Source organism: Danio rerio, chromosome 12 (assembly GCF_052040795.2).
Source record: "Danio rerio strain M-AB ecotype USA chromosome 12, GRCz13ab, whole genome shotgun sequence".
Taxonomy (NCBI): domain Eukaryota; kingdom Metazoa; phylum Chordata; class Actinopteri; order Cypriniformes; family Danionidae; genus Danio; species Danio rerio.
In genome coordinates this window covers 3,338,289-3,364,325 of record NC_141032.1, presented here as the reverse complement: position 1 = coordinate 3,364,325, position 26,037 = coordinate 3,338,289, and the positions used below count along the sequence as shown (strand labels likewise).

The window sequence follows — 26,037 nt, the reverse complement described above, 5'->3', positions numbered from 1 at the left end:
GGTAATTAGGCAAATTATTGTATAACGATGGTTTATTCTGTAGACAAATGAAAACAAATATTGCTTAATGGGGCTAATAATATTGACCTAAACATGGTTTAAAAAATAAACAAATAAGACTTTCTCCAGAAGAAAAAATATTATAGGAAATACTGTGAAAAATTCCTGAATCTGTCAAACATCATTAGGGAAATAATTGAAAAGGAAAGTTCACAGAAGGGTGAATAATTTTGACTTCAACTGTATATTAACACTGGAACCACCAGAGTTACTTGAATTTACTGAATTCTGACCATTCTCATATAAGATGTCATATTGCTAGGTCATACTTACTTTAAAAGCTTCTATTAGGATATTAGAATTAAAGAGGAAATGAAGAGTCCACTTTAATGAAAATACATTAAACAAACTCGATTAATATTACCATTTAGCAGAAAACGTCATGTTTTACTATAGATTTAATACCTAGGGCGCCGCCATCTTGGAATATCCCTGTGTCTGACATCACGGGGTTGGTTCCGTTCCCTCAGCTGAACAGATACAGTGGAAGTAAAGGAGACTGTAAAGCCTAATTTAACCCGATGCGTGAAGTTGTGGACGTGGAGCTGCTGCAAATACAACAGTTGAGTGTCTTAAGTTGTGTATTTTTCTTTTGTTTATACCTTTCGTTTGATGTGCTGTGGTCCACTCTCTCATGCTGGTGCAGTGCTGCACTTCATGCATTGGGTTAAATTAAGCAGTCTCTTTGTTCAGTCCGTTACAATCATGGTTGAAACCCAGACAGGCAGTCAGGCAGCGATAGAGTAGAGAAAAACGCATCAAATTATCTGTAATTAAAAGGGGAATAAAGAATAATACAATAAATATATATACTTTTATATTAGACACACAGCTGATGCTTGTATTTGCAGTAGCTCCACGTCCACAACTTCACGCATTGGGTTAAATAAGGCTTTACAGTGTCCTTTTCTTACATTGTATATGTTCAGCTGAGGGAACGGAACCAACCCTGTGATGTCAGACACAGAGACACTCCAAGATGGCGGCGCCCTAGGTCTAAAATCTATAGTAAAACATGCCGCTTTAGTCTAAATGGTTATAATAATCGAGTTTGTTCAATATATTTTTATTAAAGTGAAAACCAATGTACAAAATAATGTAAACTTGGCTAAGTGCTAAATTTCTCCTTTAAGCTTTGAATGTCTGTCGTCATATTCTATGAAGTCGTTACCCTAAAAATACAGTTTTTTTGGTAATAAATACAGCCTGTAAATGTGTATGGGTTACTAGACTGAACTCTTCATTCATTCATTCATTCATTTTCTTTTCGACTTAGTCCCTTTATTAATCTGGGCTTGACACAGCACCAACTTATCCTGCATAAGTTCTACGCAGCAGATGCTCTTCCAGCTGCAACCCATCGCTGGGAAACATCCATACACACTCATTCACAGACATACACTACGGCCAATTTTAGTTTTACTCAATTTACCTGTACCACATGTGTTTGGACTTGTGGGGGAAACCGGAGCACCCGGAGAAAACCCACGACAACACGAGGAAAACATGCAAACTCCACACAGAAATGCCAACTGACCCAGCCGGGACTCGAACCAACGGCCTTCTTGCTGCGAGGAGATTGTGCTACCCACTGCGCCACCGTGCTGCCCCCGAAGTCCTTTGTGTTTTATTATTTGAATAAAATAATAATGTTAGAAATAAATATGCACACATTTAGGACAAGTCAGGGTATTTTAGGTATGTGGGTTTTATTTTAACTCTTTATTTTAACATGAAGTCAAAATGAGCGCCTCGGTAGTTCAACCATAAACTCACTCCCAGTCCACTTAGACAATTTTTGAAAATGAGCTTTAAACAGCTTAATAGCCGATCTTTACATTATGAATCTTGATGGTACATTAGCAAAATTAGCCTGTTTTGTTTTAAGGGTCAGAGAAAGAGGACGGTGGAAAATATGTGGGGAAAATTCTGGATAAAAAGAAATAACAAAACATACTCATTACAAATAGGAATTGAATGTGACAAACCCCACAGCAAGAAGGTCGCTGGTTCGAATTCCATTTGGGTCAGTTGGCATTTCTGTGTGGAGTTTGCATGTTCTGCCCGTGTTGCTGTGGGTTTCCTCCGGGTGCTCCGGTTTCCCCCACAGTCCAAACACATGCGCTATAGGGGAATTGAATGAACTATATTGTCCGTATGTGAGTGTGTGTGTGTGTGGGTGTTTCCTAGCACTGAGTTGCAGCTGGAAAGGCATCCGCTGCATAAAACATGCTGGAATAGTTGGCGGTTCATTCCGCTGTGGTGACCCCTGATAAATAAGGGACTAAGCTAAAGGGAAATGAATGGAAGTATGAAAGTGTGTGTGTGTGTGTGTGTGTGTGTGTTTCTTGTCATTCATTTTTAATTATTTATATCATTATTTTTAATTTATTGTCTACTATTAAAAGAGTTTTTTTTCTGTGCCGATGGTCTGTAATGTTATTTATGTTCTTGAAAAATATTTCTTTTTTTGTGGATGTGAATAAATTGTTGAAATGTGTGCAGAGTTCATCTGCCTGTCCACCGGCTGCTGTTCCTGCAGAGCCGCGCTCAGCAGAGTCATCTGAGGAAAGCTGCTGTGCTGCTCAGTTCACAGGCTGGGTTTGTCTGCTGCTGGAGCGTCTGCGGGCCCAGACATAACCACGGTAAACATAATAACTGAGAGCAACTGATGACAACTTGACACCATACAAACACCGTCATGTAGACCTTTTAAATTGCACCCTACTTCAGAAACCATAATATGTATGCACAAGTTAAAATAATTAAGTTTTTTTTTTTTAAGAAGATTGTGTTTACCAATTGTGTTTACTATGTTTACCAAGACTGCATTTACTTTATTAAAAGCACAACAAAACAGTAATACTGTAAAACATCATTCATTCATTCATTTTCATTCAGCTTAGTCTCTGATTTATCAGAGGTCGCCACTGCGGAATGAACCGCCAACTATTCCAGCATATGTTTTACGCAGCTGATGCCCTTCCAGCCGCAACCTAGTACTGGGAAAATTTTTCACCATAGGTGCCCTTTAAAATAGGCACTACTCTATTAAATAAACTGTGTAGTTGCAATCTAAACACCTACATTCTCAAGTAGAAAAGCCTCAAAAGTGCACTATGTTGTCCAACAGCAGTAATATTTGTCAAACTGTAGACCGTCCTCTGCTTGTTGCTTGTATGTGGGTGGAGTAATACACAAAGGTGAAGGGTGAAGAGGCCTTTGTGTGCTGTTACTGGCAAAATATTGCACGGCTATCAGCCAATCAGATTTAAGAACCAGACAGAAGTGTTGTATAAATATATATTTGTAAGGTTTTTATGTTAGGATTAGTGTCACTGTTTCTTTTTTTTTTTTTTTGGCATATTTGTATATATATTTTTATGAATCAATATCTAAATAACATTCATTTATGTGTGATCCAGGACAGTTCTATGTGCCTGATAAATCTGGTGAGAATGTGACGGGTTTCAGCACAGACCCAGAAAATAATCTACTTGTCACTGGAGACACAACAGGATGCATTAAAGTCTGGGACATCGCTCAGTATGCCTTAAACAATGGAGATATGGAGGTATGGAAATGTACGCTTTAGGATGAAAGGTACCTAAATTCAGCATGACTTATTACTTCAGGCTTGTTTCTCCTAGTCTGCGGCTGGTTTTCCTCCACTGCTGCACTCTTGGAGTGGCCATGAGAGGGCGATAGTGAGCAGTGAGGTCTTGCTGTATGAGTCTCGATTCTTCATTCTGAGCGTGTCCATGGACCGCAGGGCCTGTTTGTGGACCCATGAAGGAAGTTGCGTGGGATGTTTTGGAGAGGAGCAGCAATGGGATTTGAGCAATCCAGACACTTACCAAACCAATAGGTAGAGTTGCAAATTAGTTATTGAACAACATAATTGGCAACTTTTAATTGGGTCTCAATTAGGGCCGCAGAATATATCGTTTTAGCACCGATATCGCGATGTTATCATTCACAATAGCCATTTCGCAGGTTATGCAATGTTAAGTCTGCATTATAATTGATCATTTGCATGTGTTTTTGAGGCCTGTGACTGTATGAGGATTTTAAAAGCATTCAGGCCTAAGAAATATAAACTATAATAACTATTAATTATATTGAGTTAATTATAAACATAGACTATGCAGTATTACTTCTCATTTAATTATTCAATTACTGTATTCTTAGTTGTTTAATCGTGATTATTCAATTAGATTATTGAATTAAGTATCATGTAGTTTCTGAAAAATATTTGAATATTAATCCTGGGTCGCTACAGCGGAATGAACCGCCAACTTATCCAGCAAGTTTTTAGGCAGCGGATGCCCTTCCAGCCGCAACCCATCTCTAGGAAACATTCACACACACACTCATACACTACGGACAACTTAGCCTACCCAATTCACCTGTACCGCATGTCTTTGGACTGTGGGGGAAGCCGGAGCACTCGGAGGAAACCCACACGAAGGCAGGGAGAACATGCAAACTCCACACAGAAACGCCAACTGAGCCGAGGTTCGAACCAGCGACCTTCTTGCTGTGAGGCGACAGCACTACCTAATGCGCCACTGCCCCGCCCTTTTTATAAAGGTGTAAACCGTAAGTTTAAATGGGTTATTGGAATATTATGTTCATTCAATTAGAGGTTTTTCTTTTGTTTCATATGTGGAAAACACTTTTGATTAAAATAACTAGCTAAATGGACTCCAGAAAGCAAATTAATGTGATAAAATGATTGAAAAACTTTACATACAAATTTTTAAAATAACATATTTGCAATCCTTGATGCTTGGTGTATTAAGATAAAACACATGCATGAATCTAATCATGTGCAGTGACTATATATTATCCTTGATTTGAACCTTTTTCGCTGTATATGTGTCTGTAAAAAGTATTTTCTATTTCACATATTTGTTTCTACATGTACAACATTTAAGTTGAAATAGGTTATTAAAATATTATTGTTAAGGACGCTGGACAATAGAGTTAAGGACACAGTAGTCCGGCAGGCAATGGTTAAACACAGGGGTAAACAGGTACATACAGGCAAATCCAGAAGCATAGTCAGGTCACAGGTAAATAGTAGATAAATTCGGCAGACAACATAAACGAGAGAACAAAGTAAGGGTCAGACACAGAAAGACAAGACTAGACTAGACGAACAATTCATAATGTTGCAGGGTAACCGAACAAGACTCAGCAAAGTCTCTCTGTGTTTGTGTGTGTGTGTTATATATATAGTCTGTGTTATCAGTCGTTGAGCAGCTCCCAGCTGTGTGCGTGTAATCAAAGGAGAACTGAAACAGGTGTGAGTGGGTGGTGCATGACAGGATTTGTAGTTCTTCAGCAAATCTGTATGGACTAGATTGCCGTTGATTGTGACAATTATCTACATTCATTTCGATTTCTTTTTATTTGTTTGTTTTTTGTTATTGCTGAAACTAAATTGATCCTAATTGTCAGTCGTTTTTATTGTAATTTATTGTATTTGTATTGCTCTTCCAAACGTTTTGCCATTATTTTTGTATAATTTCAACTAATCTTCCAAAAAATAAAAAATAAAATTATATATATATATATATATATATATATATATATATATATATATATATATATATATATATATATATATATATATATATATATAAGCAGTCAAAACAGACTATAAGCTCATATCCTGGTTTTCCTAGTCCAGCAGCTGGTGTGAGTAAAATATTTGATCAATCTCCAAATACAGGAGAACCGGTTTGGCACTGAACTCACCGAGAGGCTTTAACAAATAAACCCCCACAGAGGAAACTGTCAGTGGTCAAATATATCAGCCGTTCAAGCCTAAGCATGTGGCTGAAACGGCAGTGTTGTGTTGAAGGGTGGAAAGGTCCAGAGAGAGCATTCGTTTGGTTATTATTCCTGGATCTGTCTAAAAATGTCTAATAGGTTTGTAGAGGCGGGGGAAATAGGACATCTGTCAAAGTGTGTGCCGTCACACTGACAATTATTCAGCAGACGCTCTTAGTCTGTTTAGACATGATTTAAGCTGAATCTGTCAATTATTTATGAATCCATTTTTAATTTTACTGTTTCTTTAATTATATGGCAAAACAATTAGCCCTCCGGTGAAATTTGAATTGTTTGCCAAATATATACAAGTGCCTCTTAATGGACGGATCTTTTTCAACACATTTCTAAACATAATAGTTTTAATAGCTCATTTCTAGTAACTGATTTCTTTTATTTGTGCCATGATGACAGTACAGTTTTTCAAGATACTAGTATTCAGCTTAAAGTGACACTTAAAGGCTTAACTGGATCAATTAGGTTAATTAGGCAAGTTAGGGTAATTAGGCTAGTCACAGGACAACAGTGGTTTGTTCTGTAGCCAATCCAAAAACTAATTTGCTAAGGGGGCTAATAATGTTTTGTTTTGACCATTTTCCTAAACAAATTAAAATAAGACTTTCTCCTGAAATATATAGAATGTATGCTGTAAATTAAGACTTTCTTCTGGTAAATATTTAAAAGATTATTAGAATTTTACAGTAGGGCTTATCAGTCTTCAACTGTATGTATGGTAATGTTGTTATTGTTGTTTGTTTGTTGTTTTTGTTGTTGTTGTTGTTTGTTTTTGTTGTTTATTGTTGTTTGTTTGTTGTTTGTTGTTATTGTTGTTTGTTTGTTTGTTTGTTGTTATTGTTGTTTGTTGTTGTTGTTGTTTGTTGTTGTTGTTATTATTGTTTTTTTGTTGTTTGTTGTTATTGTTGTTTGTTGTTGTTGTTATTATTGTTTTTTTTGTTGTTGTTTGTTGTTATTGTTGTTTGTTGTTGTTGTTGTTTGTTGTTGTTGTTGTTGTTCAATTTTTACTTAGTATAAAAAGGCTGAAATACATGAAAAATACACTACCTGACAAAAGTCTCGTCGTCGATCCCAGTTGTAAGAGCAACAAATAATAACTGGACTTCTAGTTGATCATTTGGAAAAGTGGCAGAAGGTGGATTTTCCTGATGAATCATCTGTTGATCTGCATCCCAATCATCTCACATACTGCAGAAGACCTACTGGAACCCACATGGACCCAAGATTCACATAGAAATCTGTCAAGTTTGGTGAAGGAAAAATCATGGTTTGGCGTTACATTCAGTATGGAGGTGTGCGAGAGATCTGCAGAGTAGATGGCAACATCAACATCGACATTTGTGCTACCCATTACATTACAAACCACAGGAGAGGGCAAACTCTCCAGCAGGATAGCGCTTCTAATACTTCAGCCTCCACATCAAAGCTCCTGAAAGCAAAGAAGGTCAAGCTGCTCCAGGATTGGCCAGCCCAGTCATCAGACATGAACATTATTGAGCACTTCTGGGGTAAGATGAAGGAGGAGGCATTGAAGATGAGTCCAAAGAATCTTGATGAACTCTGGGAGTCTTGCAGGAACGCTTTCTTTGCCATTCCAGATGACTTTATTAATTAGTGATTTGAGTCAGTGCAGAGATGTGTGGATGCAGTCCTCCAAGCTCATGATGGAGTCAGACAAAATATTCACTCTATCTCCACTGCAGCAGGACTTTATATTCTATACTGGACATTATTTCTGTTCAGTGACAAGACTTTTGTCTAAGCAGAGTCAGACCTTACCTTAAATAAATCAAAATCAAGGCAAGATCATATTTTATTTTGGTAAATTAAGCGTAATCTAGAGGCAAAATTTAGGCTGTCTGTCAAAATCTAGATGTCTAACAATACTCTATTATAAAAATAGACTTGTCATCAAATAGATAGGACTCAATGCCTACACATGTGAAGTCTGAGTTTATTTTTGGAGAATTATTAGACTATTAGATTTCGATTTGTTTTAGCCAAGACGTCTTTGTTTGGACGTCTTTTAAACACAAAATTGCATGGTGCACTGTTAGGGAACATCCCACCTTTGGCGTTTGACTGAATGTGTAAAAATGTGCTTTATAACAAAATAAGCACAGCAAAAAGCGAAAAAATCTAAAGTAAGAACATGTTAGGGTGAAGTCATTCATTTATTTGTTCAATTTCCTTCGACTTAGCCCCTTTATTCATCAGGGGTTACCACAGCGGAATGAACCGCCAATTTATCCAGCATAAGTTTTACACAGCGGATACCCTTCCAGTTGCAACCCAGTACTGGGAAACATCCATACAAACTCACACACACTCATACACTACAGCTAATTTAGTTTACCCAATTCCCCTAAAGCGCATGTGTTTGGACTGTGGGGGAAACCGGAGCACCCGGAGGAAACCCACACCAACACTGGAAGTGTATGCAAACTCCACACAGAAATGCCAGAGATGGGGACTCGAACCTTCTTGCTGTAAGACCACAGTGCTAACCACTGAGTCACCGTGTTAAAATTGTGTTTGCAATAAGAGTGCTGTTGGTTAATGTTTATCAGCATTATGTTACAATGTGACCGCATGTCATGGCATGTGGACCGGTCGTAAATATGTCACATCGCCAGTGACCTCATCCGTTCAGCAAACATCAGGCATTTGTTTGCTTTAGTTGATCATTGGTTGATGTCTAATGATGATGCATGTCATCCCTTACAGAAAACACAACCGACCAATCAGAGTAGAAGAAGAAGAAGAGGAGAAGATCAAGGACAGCCAATCACATGCCAGTGTCAAGAGTTTTATCTGTTGGGGTGAAAGATCAGAGGCTGACCGACAACAAACAGGTGAACTCAAACGCTCATTGACAAACTCGCACAATACACGTTTGAAAAGTCTTAAATGTTTTTGTTGAATCAGCTTAACTTTTCTAGTTGTCATAATTTACATCAATTAAACTGACTTAAAATATTAAGTTATACATTTAAAAACAAAACAAAACAAAGGTTGAAATCTTATTCTTCATTCATTTATTTTTCCTTCGGCTTAGTCTCTTTATTCATCAGGGGTCACCACAGCGCAATGAACCGCCAATTTTATTAACGTATTAAAATAATTTACATAGCATTTGTTGTCATGACTTTTTGTCCTCTCATTTTTGCAGTGTATGAGACCAGACTGAAAGTGAAGCTTCACCAGAGCCTCAGTTTATCATAAGAGACTATATTAAATTTGCTTTCCCTAATTGTAACTATTGACTTCTTAGATTATATGAATTATCAAGCACTGTAATTTCAGCTAAAAACCTATTTTACTGTTCTTGGATGGCCTGAGAGTAAATAAATAAAGGCAAATCTTTATTTTTGGGGTAAAATATTAAATAAAAAATGAATTCTTTATGGCATAGATTCAACAAGATACTGAAAATATATTCCTCAGAGACTTTGCTCGATATTGACATGATAGCATCACACAGTTGCTGCAGATTTGTCGGCTGCACATCCATGATGCCAATCTCCCATTTCACCACATCCCAAAGGTGCTCTATTGGGTTGAGATCTGGTGACTGTGGAGGCCATTTGAGTACAGTGAACTCATTGTCATGATCAAGAAACCAGTCTTGTCACACCTGCTGCAGTGCCCTCTGGTGGTTTTCAAGGGCACCAGTTTTTGTTTTTGTGTTTTGTATCCTAGTCATGTGATCACTCCTTGTTTCCAGCTGTCCCTCATTGTCTAATTAGTTCTGTCTTTATTAGCCCTGTTATGTTGTGTTTAGTTTGCCTTTCATGTTTCCGTCGATTTTGGTACCTTGCCTGTCCCTTTGTCATTTTTTTGGGGATCTTTATTGTTTGCCAATAAATGTGTTTTGCTGCACTTGGATCTTTCCCTTGTTTTTGTGGTACCCAGTCGTGACAAGTCTGAGATGATTCACGCTTTATGACATGGTGCGTTATCCTGCTGGATGTAGCCATCAGAACAATACTCAGGTAGGCTGTGGTGTTGACACGATGCCCAATTGGTACTAATAGGCCCAAAGTGTGCCAAGAAAACATCCCCCACACCATTACACCACCACCAGCAGCCTGAACCGCTTATACAAGGCAGGATGAATCCATGCTTTCGTGTTATAGACACCAAATTCTGACCCGAGCATCCGAATGTTTTCATCAGAGCATTCAACGTTTCTCCAATCTTCTATTGTCCAGTTTTGGTGAGTCTGTGTGAATTGTAGCCTCAGTTTCCTGTTCTTAGCTGACAGGAGCGGCACCCGGTGTGGTCTTCTGCTGCTGTAGCCCATCCGCCTCAAGGTTGGACGTGTTGTGTGTTCAGAGATGCTCTTCTGCAGACCTTGGTTGTAGCGAGTGCTTATTTGAGTTACTGTTGCCTTTCTATCAGCTGGAACCAGTCTGGCCATTCTCCTCTGACCTCAACAAGGCATTTGCGCCCACAGAACTGCCGCTCACTGGATATTTCCTCTTTTTCAGACCATTCTCTGTAAACCCTAGAGATGTTTGTGCATGAAAATCCCAGTAGATCAGCAGTTTCTGAAATACTCAGAGCAGCCCGTCTGGCACCAACAACCATGCTACGGTTAAAGTCACTTAAATCTTTCCCATTCTGATGCTCGTTCTGAACTGCTGCAGATCGTCTTGGCCATGTCTACATGCCTTAATGTATTGAGTTGCTGCCATGTGATTTTAATTTGTAATAATATGTCACACTTTTACAGTTTCTACTGTATTTTTTAATTAAATAAATGCAGCCTTAGTTAACATAAAATGAAAATAAAATACTACAGATGCCCAAACCTTTGAAACAGCTCCCACATAGCAAAATTTCTCTGGCCCAGCTCTGGCCCACACAATCAGGTTTTGCTTGGCCCACATGCCGCAGTGAATTACGGTACATGACTGGACCAAATCTGGCTTCCAGACAAGGGCCAAACACGGACCATATCTGGGCCAAGTCTCAGCCAAGTTAATAACTCATAACTGGGCCTGAACTGGGCCAGATAGGTTGGTGTGTCACGATTGCAATGAAATTGATAAACCCATGGAGTGATGCGCTTTAGGCACACTATGGGCACGCTTTTTCTCAAAGTGACCTGATTGGTAGAATTTTTTTTCTTTACTCAAAAATGATTTTAGTGTATTTTAAATGTGGGTCAAGACTAGCCAAACTCAAATGGCCCACTTATCACATTTTTAAATCTGGGCCAAATACTACATTTTTCATCTGGCCCGAATCTTGTGTGCCGCCTTAAAAACGGTGCAACCTCTGCCAAACCTGGGCCATGTTTGGCCCACATGCTGTATGCCAGTGCCGGATGAATGCCTGCTGTGCCAGCTTTATGCCAAATCTGGGCCAGAATTCTTTGCTACTAGGGAGTATTTTACATACACTGTAAAAAGAGTTATTAATTATGTAATGACACAATGTGGCTTATTTTAATACGTTTATCAGCTTTTAACAATGTATTTTTTCAGTCATACAAAGTTTAACCTGATATTTTGAAGTCAGTTTGATTGATGCAAGTTGAAAATGACTAGAAAACTAAACTTAAGAACTAAAACAATATTGGAAATTTATAATTTAGGCAGCAAGATTTTTTGACAGTGTACATTTGTGCTGGGAAAGAGTAGATTAAGCCTCTGACTGTGAAGAGTGAGTGTTCAGCCTTCAGTCATGCCAAAACAAGCGATTAGCAGAGCCTCTGCACAGAGCTGGGTGTGTGTTTCTCGGCTCCTGCAGATGTCTAGACACCCGCCGTCTGAGAATTAATGTCTGCCGATGCTCAGACTTACTCCAGTATCTTCTGCAGCACTGAGAAATCTCTGAAAGCAACCGTTCGGGGGATTCTGGGACACAAACATGAGTTCAGAATTCACACAGTTTACTTGATAAATGTCCCTGGAGAAACAGAAATAAACATACTTATGATGTAACCGTTTCAGTCAAGTAAAAATAACATCAACCAAATATTTTTCAGTCTAAAATATTTCACCATCTTTATTCATTCATTCTTTTTATCAGCTTAGTCCATTTATTTATCAGGGGTCGCCACAGTGGAATGAACCGCCAACTTATCTAGCATATGTTTTACACATGGGAATGTCCTTCCAGCTGTAACCCAGTACTGGTAAACATTCATACACTCTCATTCACACACACACACATACACTACATATGCACTACTATTACTCAATTCCCCTATAAAGCATGTGTTTGGACTGTGGGGGAAACCGGAGGAAGCCCATGCCAACACAGGGAGAACATGCAAACTCCACACCGAAACGCCAACTGAACAGAAACCGACCTTCATATTGTGAGGCCACAATGCTAACCACTGAGCCATCGTGTCGCCCCATCTTTATTCAGTCTAATGAAATTTGAGTCTTGACTAGAGCTAGACTTTTGGCATAAAGTGTGATGCACTCTAAAGCTTTATCTGTACAAAAAAATGGTCTGTTTAGACAGTAAAAAATGTCTGAGAGACGCACAAAGCTGCCAAAATCTCTATATCTAAGCAATTTAACCCTTGTGTGCTGTTGGGGGTGTTTTCATCCACTCTGGGGTGATTTTAAGTCCTTATTTTCTCTGTGTTTCAGCAAATGGGGCATGGTTTTTGACAAATATTTTAGGTAAATGCTTTGTAGATTTTCCAAAACTCAACAACATACTCTGGGAAAATGTACTACCCTTTCAAGAGATAACACTTAGTTGATAAGCAAAAAGTAGTTGGCATGCTGTCCCGGGAGAGAGCCCTGAGCTCGTAATATCCTCGAGCCTGAGGCTCCCTCCTGTTAGAAGGGCGAGAGGGGAGTTCGAGCTCAGATAGGTCTCGTGAATCCCCCTGCTTGTCGCCATGAGAAGTTTAAACTACACTGTAAAAAAAAAAAGTTGACTAAACTTAAAATAATTAGGCAACCTATCACACATAGCTTTTTGAGTTAACTCAACAAACAGGGTTTGAAGACCAGTGAACTCAAAATATTTTGTTGAATTCTTTAGTTCTCTGAACAAAAAGTATCATGTTCACCCAACAAGATATTTTTGTTTGCTGAACAAAAAATTTCATGTTCATTCAACAAGACATTTTTGTTTGCTGAACAAAAAATATCATGTTAACCCAACAAGACATTTTTGTTTGCTGAACAAAAAATATCATGTTCAACCAACAGGATATTTTTGTTTGCTGAACAAAAAATATCATGTTCAACCAACAGGATATTTTTGTTTGCTGAACAAAAAATGTCATGTTCACCCAACAAGATATTTTTGTTTGCTGAACAAATATTATCATGTTTACTCAACAAGATCTTTTGTTTGCTGAACAAAAATTTTCACGTTTATTCAACAAGATCTTTTGTTTACTGAACAAAAATGATTATGTTTACCCAACAAGATTTTTTTAGTTTACTGAACAAAATAAAACAAACTGATTCATTATGCATTTACTATTAATTTTTAGGATTCAAATTAAATACACAAGAATAGTCAATTCACTTTTTTTTATTTTTAACTGTGTTCAAATCACAATCCAAAACATTTGCATACAAAATCAGCATTTGACATTAGCCGTGTTCAGCATTGGGCTAGTTTGTACACAACTAGTACTGAATGTTTCCAGATTTGAAAAGATTGTACACTGCCTCAACATAAAATAACTGGCAACCTTACTAAAACCAAGCTATTAGTGTGTCTAAACACTCAAACCAGGTGAATATACAATCATCAAATCAGAGTAAACCCTAAAAGCCACTCCATTCATACAGTCTTTAAAGTGTACTGCACTTTTGTCAACAAAGTACATAAAGTCCAAAAACAGACCTCAAAACATTGAAACAGTGGCACATTAGGAAGTGGTCACGGGTCAGTTGCCGTTACTGTGTGGAGTTTGAATGTTCTCCCTGCGTTCACGTGGGTTTCCTTTGGGTTCTCCGGTTTCCCCCACAGTCCAAAGACGTGTGGCACAGGTGAATTGGGTAGGCTAAAATTGTCCGTAGTGTATGTGTGAATGAGTGTGTATGAATGTTTTCCAGAGATGGGTTGCAGCCGGAAGGGCATACGCTACGTAAAACAAGTTCATTGCGCTGTGGCGACCCCAGATTAATAAAGGGACTAAGCCGAAAAGAAAATGAATGAATGAATGAACTGAACTCTCGCAGATCATGTGCCACCAACCTCCATAAAACATGCTGAATCACTTAAAAAGTATATTTGAGTTCTTTTGGGTGTTCCATATTCAGTCTATACAAGAGGCTGAACAAGTAAGCGAAGGCTGCAGGCAGATGTGTGATATCCTGAAGTACTATGGCCTCCTCCAAGATTTTAGCGAGGTTCATCACATATTGCAGGGATGCAGAAGTGCCATTATCATCTTCCACCACAGTGAAGATTCCAATCCTTTAATCTCTGGTGCTGTGGTCTTCAGGGTCCGTGTCCTTATAGGAGATTAAGTAATGGGAAAATTAATTGATGTGTAATATTAATTACTACTTATTAATGTTATTACTATTATGCAAAGAAAATAAAAACATGTAATACTTTCGTACATACAAACAGTAACACTTTGAATAGTCTATAATATATAATAATTTAACAATATATTGACAACTTTTTAATATTTAGCAATTTTTTAAACTTTTATTTTACATAAAATTGCAAAGATTTACTTTTATTTGATACAGTTTCAATTGTGAAAGTTGTTTATTGTCCTGTTTAGAATATAACTGAGCCTTTAATTGTCATTCATAAGGGATTTATAAAGCATAAATAGTCCTCACTTTAGATTAGGTCACAACTGGATGAAGTTAAGCTCATAAAGCATATACTAACATACAAAGTAACTATTATTACATACCTTAATATTAGGACATTTAAATGTTAATTTGAATAATTTATTAATCGTGTACTTAAGCATTCTGAATGATCTTAAAAACACCAACTATTCTTAAATAACTGGTTTGTAAATAATGCAATACTTAAATTAGTAATACAAATGAATCATTAAAGTTAAAAAAAATACAATCATTGAGCACTTCATGTAGAGTTATGCTTAACAGAAAATAAATTAACTATTCGCTAATACTAAATAAATTATTTATAGCGTGCAGCTATTAAAAGTGTTACCAAGCAGACTAATAAATGTAGAATAGGGTATGAAAATGGGTAACTTACCAGACATATCTTGAGAAAGCAAGCAGAATTTTTACGAAGAAAAATTGGCAATCCCTCAAGAGCTGCTCTTTCTCGATCGGTGACAATATCAGTGACCTAAAGGAAAGTCATTTACAAAGGGTGTTTTACAATCTTATTGTTTTGTAAGTAAAAATGTACTTAGTACATTTAAATGAGCATAGTATTTTATTCATGCTGTTGAAAAAACACATGGCTTTATTTTTAAAAAAGAATTTTGTGGTTTCCATACAATGGAATTTGATAATGGTTGTGTTGGCAAATTTAGAAAAATGTTTAGTTTCATGTGACAATTACTTTGAGTTAAAAACTACAGCTATTATTTTCTATTTTCCTCTTTGAATGTATTCATTTGAAATGGTCACTCAAAACAAGTGAAACATCTGTTATTTATCTTACTTCCATCTCACAATCAAAACACAACTTGACACAATTAAAATTAATGCGAAAGGGCTGGACAATTAAATTGTTGCAATTACGTTTTATTAGACTGTATTACCTGAGCATGAAATTCTTGACAGGACAAAATATGTTGCACATGTTAAAAACATCAGACGGGTGTATAAGAAAAAAAAAATCTTAATGAGTACCTGCTCATCCATCTTGTTTAAAGTTGTATCCATCTCTGGACCCATTGAATCCCTTCTTTTCTGTAGAGTTTCAGGAGAGGTGCTGTATATTTATCAAGTCACTCGATTAACTGTCTCAGGAGATCTACATTACAGATCTGAGAAAACTCTGTGCAGATCTACAATATACAAAAAAAACATACATATTAATTTTTACACATAACATATATATATATATATATATATATATATATATATATATATATATATATATATATATATATATATATATATATATATATATGTAAATGTAAATATTTAAATGTTCAAATGCTGAATACAGATGTATTTTGAATTACCTATAATAATAATGTTGTTTGTTATTTTTAGCATTATCATTACTACCTTGAATGAAACCAAAGCAATTGCAATATAGTGACTTACCTCTTCCTTAAAGTCCAGGTTATCTCTCTCTCTAATTTCTTCCTGGCTAAATCTCAACAACTTCTTTTGGGCAAAGAGAAAAGGTTTCTTGCATCTGCTGGTGAATGACCGTCAAATTTCACTGATGATAACAAGTCTCACCTCCTCAAGGAAATCTTGCATTGAATTATGTCATTGTCAATATTTCAGTCCTTTTGAGCAAAAAGAAAGAAAAATATATATTTAGCCCTTTATATTTTTTATGTAAATAAAAGCTAGCTGACTGTTAAAGCAAGTTGGTCTGAATATGATAGACATTTAGTCGAGCTAACAAATCAAGCAATGAATTACATGAAAATCACACGATTTTCACACAAATTACACAGTTAAACACGTCACCGTTTGTTCCACTGGCTCTGGTTCGAAGGGAAAAAAGGTTATGATGTGCGCAATGCTGACAGCAATCTAGATAAACAGGACATAATGTTATATTTGACTTGGATACCTGATCTGGTATGTTATATGATACTCATTGTATTAATCGTGAGTTATTAAAGCAAATGACTCGATTGAAATCGCTATTTGTTTCAAATACATTCACTCTAAACTTTTATTGATGTAAATAGCCAAAACCAAGTACACGAAACAAGTAACTCACGGCTAAATTATAACAAATAGTTCCGTATTAGGATACACGCGCACATCAAAGCCAACATATCAAATAATATAACGTTAGATGACAACAAAAAAAGACATACATACCTATGATTTAGCAGAAACGTCGTTGGCCTGCTCTTAACTAGGGATGGCTGACGTGAAACTGATGTTTTGACACAGTGTCGAGATCCCGAAGCGCAAGTGTTTCGAATCACTGCACCGAAGCATGATCCGAAGCACCCAAGTCACGTGACTAAAGTGTTTCGAAACACCTAGTCACGTGACTAAAGCGATTCAAAGCATCGATCAGCTTAGAAACGTTTCGAGACCTGGTGAATCCTAATTTGACTGCCAAGGTCTCCAATTATCTCTGTCTCAAATGGCTTAGAGAACTGTGGGTTTGCTTATTGATTCTATGCTTAGCATGATGTTTTGGGTTCGAATCCCGACTTCGAAATCATGGTTTTATGTATTTTAATCATGTTCTGTTTTGTGTAGCCTAAATAGGATACAGCTACAGTTACGCCAGCAATTTAGCATCATTTTTGTAACACTGTAAAACAATAATAAATATTTTTACAGTATGGTTGGGTTTAGGGTTTGGGTAGACATTAATAAAATACAATAAATGGGAAATTTAATGAATAATATAAATAATTCTTGATAACTTCAGGCCACCGTTTTTGATCTAGCAACAACCCTGTTTTAAGACAAAAACAAGACATATTTATTCACAAATTGTTTATTCGGATATCAGACCAATGTTGAAACAAAAAGATACAAGAGCAAAGCATTACCAACTGGTATTAAAGCATTTTTAAACAACTGCTACTGACTGGTTTCGAAACCTACTACTCCTGCATGGATGTCTGACACCTTAACCACTGTACCATGTTACTTGAAGGCTTCCACTTTCACAAAGTGGGGTTTAATCCCTCAATTTGTTCAATCGTTCTTTGCTGAAGCTGTTTCAGTGCAATATATATAAAAAAATGACCACTAAATGTCACTGTAGAGTGAGGTTTCGAAACGTTTCGAAGCTTCGACACATTTGCTTCGACTGTTTCAGTGTTTCACGAAGCCTCGCTTTGCCCACCACTACTCTTAACCGCTCTATCACGGTCTCTCACATCATTAATACACTGGTAAAATAGATCGGGCAGTCAGATGGGTAGCACATCGCACAAAAACATGTATACAATTATATACAATCGATTATGAAAACGATTGACACGTAGCTCCGCAGAAAGAAAGATGGTTCGTTTTGTCGCGCGCACGTGACAGGTACCCCCTGCAGTGAGCTATGGAAGTAAATTGCGCATGCGCCAGAAGCTTATAAGGCGCATGCGCCAACAAGAAGGGCACGCATCAACGCAAAACTAAGAATTTTGTATTAGTTCAACGAAATATTTTAAGTTTTTCACATTGAAGCACCATATTTGTTGAACAAACTAACTATTATTTGTCAGCATTTCAAATGAAAATATTTAAATTCAGTTAACTTATTAATCTTTGTTCAGAGGACTTTTTGAAAGTTGGCGTTTTTACAGTGTAAGGTTGTCTTGGGTGATTATTTGCTTTAGTCGTTTGGCTATGGTTATGTTTTTGGACGGTGGGAGGAAACCGGGGAACCCTGGGAAAACCCACGCAAACATGCGGAGAACATGTAAACTCCGCACAGAAACACCAACCGGCCCGATAGGTTGGACCAGCGGTGTTCTTGCTGTGAGGCAACAGTGCTAACCACTTGGCCACCGTGTCGCCCTATCAGAAAAGTGGGGAGGATGTAGGGGTGGAAAGGGGGGGGGAGCTTCAAGACGAAGATAACTGGAGTAAAAAACTCAGATTATTTATAATGCTTCCGGAATCATCTAATAGGGCAGATTACGGAGCTAATAAGGCGCCAGCCGTGTTGATCATAAGCACGTGATCCTCTCGAAATTAATTTATGAATAAACCACACTTCGTTATGTTCACGAAACAGCCACGAACATGACGAAAGGTTCAAGAGTTCACACTTAGCTGATGATTGGTTATAAACAGTGTGCAAATTTTACATTGACGATCGGGTGGTCAACTTTTTCGGTAGTAGTTTGGTAATACATGCGTTAGTTAACCAAATTTATGAATGTATTTAAATTACATTTAAATTGTATATAAATAAAATGCATGTTTCCAGTGTTTTGAGGGATATTTAGAGATACAAACTATACAAATGATGTGTCTAAATGTTCTTTTTTTAGGCTACATACAGATATAAACACGTTTTTTTACAAGAAACGTGTTTTGTTAATACTATCGGTCTTCTTGAACTGCCAGTTTCAGACTGTTAAGCGATATTTTTCCTACCATTGATTGGCGCGATTGAATGCATCACAGTGGTATGAACCGTTATATTAATAATATAAAATAATATAGAAGAAAGCTATTTCTTTCTTTTAAAGGGCTGACTCCTCCCCCCAGATACATCTTGTTATGATGTCCTTCAGGTGGCATATAGTGTTAATTAGGGGGGTCAATTCTCCCCGAACCCCCCTGTGATTCCCAGCCTGGTTATAAGCTTGTTTGGCATCTCTCCTGTTTGCAGGGCGAGGGGAGTTTCAGCTTAGGTAGATCTTAATGAACTCCCCCGCTTATGGTAGCTAATGACAAATTGCTTATGCGGGGAAAAATATAGTTATAAATAATATATAATATAGTTATCTGTGTGGTATTTTGAACTGAAACTTCACATACACACTCTAGAGACTGATATCTGAAAGTTATTTTAGATCTTGTAAAAAATAGAGTAATGGGTCACCACTAATTTTAATTTTGGGTTGAACTGTCCCTTTAAAAACACAAGGTTCATTCTTTATAATAACATCTGCATTCCATAATAAATATACTAATTATCTGTTTTGATTTGCTGGTGATTTCAACATTTTATGTCTATTTCTTGATGCAGAATCAGACGTAGATCTACAAGTTGATGATTCAGCTCCACAGAGCCCAGACTTTGAGTTCCTGTCTGACGATAGTAGCTCTTTGGAAAGCATCCCGCTGCCTAAACACAGTAAGGTCAGTCAAGAAATATACATTTTCAGTTTAGTTTACTTTGTAAGGGATTCCTCCAAACAGTGCTGTGTTTTACTGTGCATCTCAGGTTCTGTCTGGAGATCAAGTGTTCAGGGATCTGGGGTTAAGGACGACGACGAGGCAATGCAGACGACAGAAAGTTGGCCATGAAAAACTGTGTCGCTATGGGAATGAGTTCACACCGTTTCAGACTCTGGAGCTGCCGGTTAGCCAGTCTTTCCTTGAATGTTTTTCATGTGAAAATCAGTGGAGTTAATATTAGTATGGTTTATGATTAGCATGGTTGCGATTTGTTGGTTGTGATTAAAGTCTTAACCCATGAATATTAATAAGGTCATGGACAAACATTAGTATATGACCTCATTTAGTCTTTGACAAAGTAATAAAATAATATTAATAATAATAATAATAATAATAATAACAATTATTATTATTATTATTATTATTATTATTACTACTATTATTATTAATAATAATAATAAATTATAATAATAATTATTGTTGTTGTTATCATTAATTATTATTATTATTAAATATTATTATTATTATTATTATTTAGCTATTTAAAAGTTATTTGCAGTAATATTAAGTTCAAATGTAAAAATATTTAATAATATTTAGTCTTATTATCATTATTATTTTTATTATTTTGTATTACTTGGAATAATATTAAATTCAAGCTTAATAATAACAACAATAACAATATAAATATATAAATATTTACATATAATATATATGTAAAATATATATATATATATATATATATATATATATATATATATATATATATATATATATATATATATATATATATATATATATATTATAATTAAGTTTAAATTCAATAAAAATAATCATAACAATAATAATAATAATAATAATACAGTTTTATAAATTATTAATTTAAATTATTAAATAATATTATTAATAATAACTGTAAGTAATCTATCCCCAATCAATCTAATTTTCTATAAATGTATAGAAATAAATAAAGGATCAAGATTGAGAATGATTAATGTATTAAATTAATTTATCCAGATTCTAGTTCTGCAGCAGATTATTTGATCATGTGCAAGATTACATTTTTTATTATAGTAACCCAAATTTGACGTATGAGTCGCCTTAACAAGCAAAACAAAAAAGCACATTTAAAGTTTTGCAGATTTTTAAGTAATCAAAAGTAATAATTACAATAAAAAATGCTTTAAAATGTTTAAATATTTTTATATTAATAAATAACAACAACATTTAAATGAATGTATTCTGAATATTCATTAAACTAATCATTAATTTTTTATTAAACTAATTTAGTTCACCTGTCATTACTGTATGCCACGTACACACACATATATAAAATATATAACTGCTATTGATAATCTTGCATTAATAAACCCCAAATCATTCATGATGAAAAGTGGTGGAGACATCTCTTCCACCATTAATGATGCCTGTGACAGTCACACAAGCATACCTGTGGCTTTGTGAGACTGAGCACTGATTGAAAAGTCCATAAAACCAGCCGAGGAGAAAAACAAAGACAACACCCCATTTTTCTCTCTCTGTTGGTGTTTGTTGTGTGTTTGTTGCCATGAACAGTCTCAATGAAGTTCTGCTTGGCTAGTGAAGCCTTTAGTAAGCTGGCATGAGAAGGTTAAAATGGTTTTTCTCAATAAAAAAAATTAAGGGAATGCCAGGCTGGCAATGAAATGAAAAATGAAGAGGAGTTGATGGTGAGAGTGCAGATGCGTTAGCGCTGTAACTGTAACGGCGCGTTTGGAAGAGCGAGACACTATTATGGCAACCACATCACAAAAGTCCAACACATTTCAGTGTCTCCACTGCAATGGAAAGAAAAAGCTTTGAGCATTTAAAATCCTCGCCTAATTTAGATGAGAAGCCTTTGACATGGTGTTTTATGCAACACAGGCTCATTGTGGATACGCACCTAGGTCCGACATGAGGGTCAGTAATTAATTCCAGAATGTGCATTTATGGATGAACTAACCTTTTCTAGGAGATCAGCGAGCTTGGAGATGAAGCAGTGAAGCCCTGGAAACTGAAGATACAGCAGATTTCCTCCAGGGGAACAGAAGTGAGCTCTTGCATGTTCTCCTCTGAAGGGTCTTTGCTCTGTGAGTCACTGGATGATTGGTTTTAGTTGCACAGGTCAGTGAATATGCACTGATTTATATTGTTGTTGTTCTGCACAGAAATCACTTCCGCTGTGTTGATAGTCTTATTTTTTTTTTGTGAATGTATTTTAAGAATATTGTTGTTTTTTGGCATTTGCTGATTCTTTGCTTTCCATTTGAATCATTTATTTATATGGAAATATAGTTTTACCAATAAATAATAGATTAAACACAGAGATCATTGTTATTGCTGCTCATAGTTAAGATTTAGGGTTTGTTCAATCATTCATTCATTCATGCACTTTCTTTTCGGCTTAGTCCCTTTATTAATATGGGGTCATCACAGCGGATCTGGGTTGCAGCAGATGCCCTTCCAGCTGCAACCCATTACTGGGAAATTGTATAATCATCTAATTCTAAATATTATACGCAGGGCCAAAGAGAATCTGTGGACGTTTTTTACTATTTCTGCACATAATATTGTAAAAAATCTGCAGATTTGTGCGGAATAATTAACTTAAAACATGAAATAAAAGCTAAATTTTAAGATTTACAATGCAAATGTAATTAGATCCATTTGTGTGCAAAATAAATCAAGTTTCTCATATAATATATCTAGCAAAAGACTTAATAATTACTACCAAAAGACAAAATATTACTTAACAAACTGTATTATAAAGAAATCATGTAAATATTTGCATATTAGTTCATTCATGAGTTTACACTCACAGATATTTGCAACCCAGGCTCATTCTGAGAATGTAGTCCAGCGGACGTTTCTGGAGACTGTGAAATATGTCCCGGTTGGTACGTATTCATGCAGTTTTTGTTTTCGCGAATCTGCAAGAGCCCACTGTGCACACTTTTTCGAATCGCGAACATCTCTTTCGAGCGCCGTTCGTGCCCATGCCGTTCTCACATGCCGCTGTCGAATGACCGTCTGTCCGACTTGCTGAATGATTGACTGGGCAACCAGCCAGTCGGCCGACCTATCCTTCTCCTCCTTCCCTAAACCCAAGCAGTTTTACCGATTGACCCGCCCACCCACTCACTTCCCTAGACCCAACCAACAAAAACAAAAAAAAGCCGTACAGAAAAAGAAAAGCCCTCATCTGATTTCTACCACGTTTTCGGATTTCACCACATTCTCACCCTGTTATGAACTCATTCGTTTTGTTTTTTGTATTCTGTCTTACCTGATCTTACTCTGGAACTGCTCTTCCCTGGACTCGAACCCGGTCGTCGTCAGCTCCTCTCTGCGTCTTAAGTCCACAGACGTACATGACGAGCTAACCGGAGAAACTGGTTGTGGCGGGACAGCTCTCCACACGGAGGCAAGCAACCGGCGGGCAAGCGTGAGAGGGAACACCGTCCCGCAGCGTTCGCTTAAAAAATGAAATGCGGCCATACGTACAGAAACGTCTCGAGATACGTCCGCTGGACTACGTTTTCAGAATGAGCCTGGGTTGGATATTTGACTGAATAGAATATGCGTATTTGATGTGCTGTCCGGGGAGAGGGCTCTGAGCTCGGGAAGACACCCTAACTCAAGTTATTCCCCTCATCAGGATAAAGAGAGATGGGTCCGAGCGCAGTGTCTAGCCTGGCTTCAGAACGCTCCCCCCTCAGATTTAAATAAGTTTCCCGTTTAATAGTGTGGAGTTGGGGTGGTGGAGCGATGCTGAAGTCAAGAGAAAACAGAGGTATGACGTATTTAACTATTTATAGGGGTTTGCTCTTTAGCTGATTGGATAATAGAATGAGTGTGTGTGTGATGAATTAGCCCGTCAAAGGCTGAACGTGCTCCTCCCAAAATTTGTTTATAAGACATCACTAAAATGACTGAAATAAATAGAAAAATAAATAAATGTATACAGTATTTACATACATTTACATAAGTAAATGAATTGAGTCAGTGATAGGCTATAAAATCCGTTAAAATCTTTGCTCGCACATAACATGCTTTCTAATTTAAAATAAAGTCACCACCACCATGCAACAAAACCTAGAAAGTCCTTTACAACATTATATACCACTCAGAATACATTTAACCTTTAGTAAACCTCTAGCAACTACCTATAAAACCCTAGTAACTGGATAATAATATATTGTCAACCACTCAAAATACCTATGTAACTGTTACGATCACCAGCGATCAAACCACCAGAGATCGCTGGTAAACACTCACACACACATAGGACTACAAATCTGCTTCTAAATGGACTACATATTCAGTCATGCCACACACACACACCCAGGGCCGGAGCAAGCTGAACTGCCGCTCTAGGCAGAGGACGATCATGCCGCCCTCAACCCCAATATGCGAAAAAGAAAGTGACCGGTTATGAAAATAAAGTGAGGTGTCGCGGACCTCTTTTCCAGCGCACTATGCGTGGATATAACTGAGGACGCGCGGGTGCTGAGGGAGAGAGGGAGGTGTCGCGGACACTGCGCTCTCTATTCTGCCGCCCTATGCACGGATATAATTGAGGACGCGCGGGTGTAGTGGACCTCTATTCTGCCGCCCTATGCGCGGATATAACTGAGGACGCGCGGGTGCTGAGGGAGGGAGGGAGGTGTCGCGGACACTGCACTCTCTATTCTGCCGCCCTATGCACGGATATAACTGAGGACGCGCGGGTGTCGCGGACCTCAATTCTGCCGCCCTATGCGCGAATATAACTGAGGACGCGCGGGTGTCGCTGACCTCAATTCTGCCGCCCTATGCGCGAATATAACTGAGGACGCGCGGGTGTCGCGGACCTCAATTCTGCCGCCCTATGCGCGAATATAACTGAGGACGCGCGGGTGTCGCGGACCTCAATTCTGCCGCCCTATGCGCGAATATAACTGAGGACGCGCGGGTGTCGCGGACCTCAATTCTGCCGCCCTATGCGCGAATATAACTGAGGACGCGCGGGTGTCGCGGACCTCAATTCTGCCACCCTATGCGCGAATATAACTGAGGACGCGCGGGTGTCGCGGACCTCAATTCTGCCACCCTATGAGCGGATATAACTGAGGACACGCGGGTGCTGATGGAGGTGTCGCTGACGCCGCCATCTCTATTCTGTCGTCTATGCGTGAATATATTTGAGGACGCGGGTGGTGAGGGAGGTGTCACGGACATAACTGAGGACGCGGGTGGTAAGGGAGGTGTCGCGAATGCCGCCCTCTCTATACTGCCGCCTTAGGCGGCCGCCTAGGTCGCCTCTATGGACGAGCCGGCCCTGCACACACCTGCTCCAAGTCTCCACGAATTAGACCCCCACAGCTGATGCTGCTTCTAGACTGATTACTGCACTACATAAACAGCACAGAAACACTCACTGTTGCTGAGTCTTGTTTACTGATAGTGACATTACAATGCGGTTTCCTTTGTCTGCCTTTGCCGTGTTTTTGATCCTTTGCCTTGCTTATTTGTTTAATTCTGTTTGCTGCCTGCCTCTGACCATCTGCCTTTTATTTTGACTTCGACTCTGGATTGCCCTCATACGTCTGTGTGCCCCTGTATTGACCACTGCTTGCCTGACAATTCTAATAAACCTGCACGTGGATCCAAACTTCTGTTGTTAGTGTCACTCCCCGTGGTTACAGTAATCCTGATTGGATATGATTGGAACAATAATTGGGTATGTGTAACCAATTTGTTTTACATTCACATTTAGTAGATTTTAAACCAGTTTCAAACATTCTTCAAAGTATCTTCTTTTTGATTCAACAGAAAAGAAAGGTTTGTAACCCCATGAGGGTGAGTAAAGAGTGATTTTTGGGTGAACTATCCCTTTAATATGGTCAACAGAAATGCCATAGCAGCAACCTAGAGCAACTTAATCAGCATCCAGGTATCATGCTCTGCTAAAATGTAAAAAAACAAGACAACAAGGGTAACACTTTATAATGACACACTATCAATCCTTTATTAAGCATTAGCAATTAGTTAATAAGGGATATAAACAGTAAATTTCATTCATTCATTTTCCTCCGGCTTAGTCCCTTTTATCAGGGGTCACCACAACAGAATGAACCGCCAACTATTCTGATATATGTTTTTT

At 37.6% G+C, this 26,037-nt stretch overlaps 2 protein-coding genes across 14 annotated transcripts in view; one reads left to right on the top strand and one right to left on the bottom strand.

The window, feature by feature from the left end:
• The window catches only part of LOC103911894 (cilia- and flagella-associated protein 337), a 42,451-nt gene extending 20,233 nt beyond the window's left edge, over window positions 1-22,218 (top strand). For 9 of the 13 annotated variants that reach the window (XM_087275540.1, XM_087275547.1, XM_087275541.1 and 6 more), the window contains 7 exons: window positions 2,566-2,705; window positions 3,486-3,634; window positions 3,711-3,928; window positions 8,644-8,771; window positions 19,720-19,832; window positions 19,918-20,055; window positions 21,865-22,218. In XM_087275540.1, the coding sequence (XP_087131666.1) occupies window positions 2,566-2,705; window positions 3,486-3,634; window positions 3,711-3,928; window positions 8,644-8,771; window positions 19,720-19,832; window positions 19,918-20,055; window positions 21,865-22,008 (1,030 nt within the window). In that variant the 3' untranslated portion in view covers window positions 22,009-22,218. Of the gene's footprint in view, window positions 1-2,565; window positions 2,706-3,485; window positions 3,635-3,710; window positions 3,929-8,643; window positions 8,772-9,088; window positions 9,799-19,719; window positions 19,833-19,917; window positions 20,056-21,864 lie in introns of those variants that run through there. The other 4 variants (XM_087275549.1, XM_087275550.1, XM_087275551.1 and 1 more) reach the window with 1 other exon arrangement.
• Window positions 11,055-26,037, bottom strand: part of frmpd2 (FERM and PDZ domain containing 2) — a 451,768-nt gene continuing 436,785 nt past the window's right edge. Inside the window, exon 25 of the mRNA XM_087275536.1 lies at window positions 11,055-11,305. The gene's annotated coding sequence lies outside the window, so the exon portion shown is untranslated. The remainder of the gene's footprint in view (window positions 11,306-26,037) is intronic.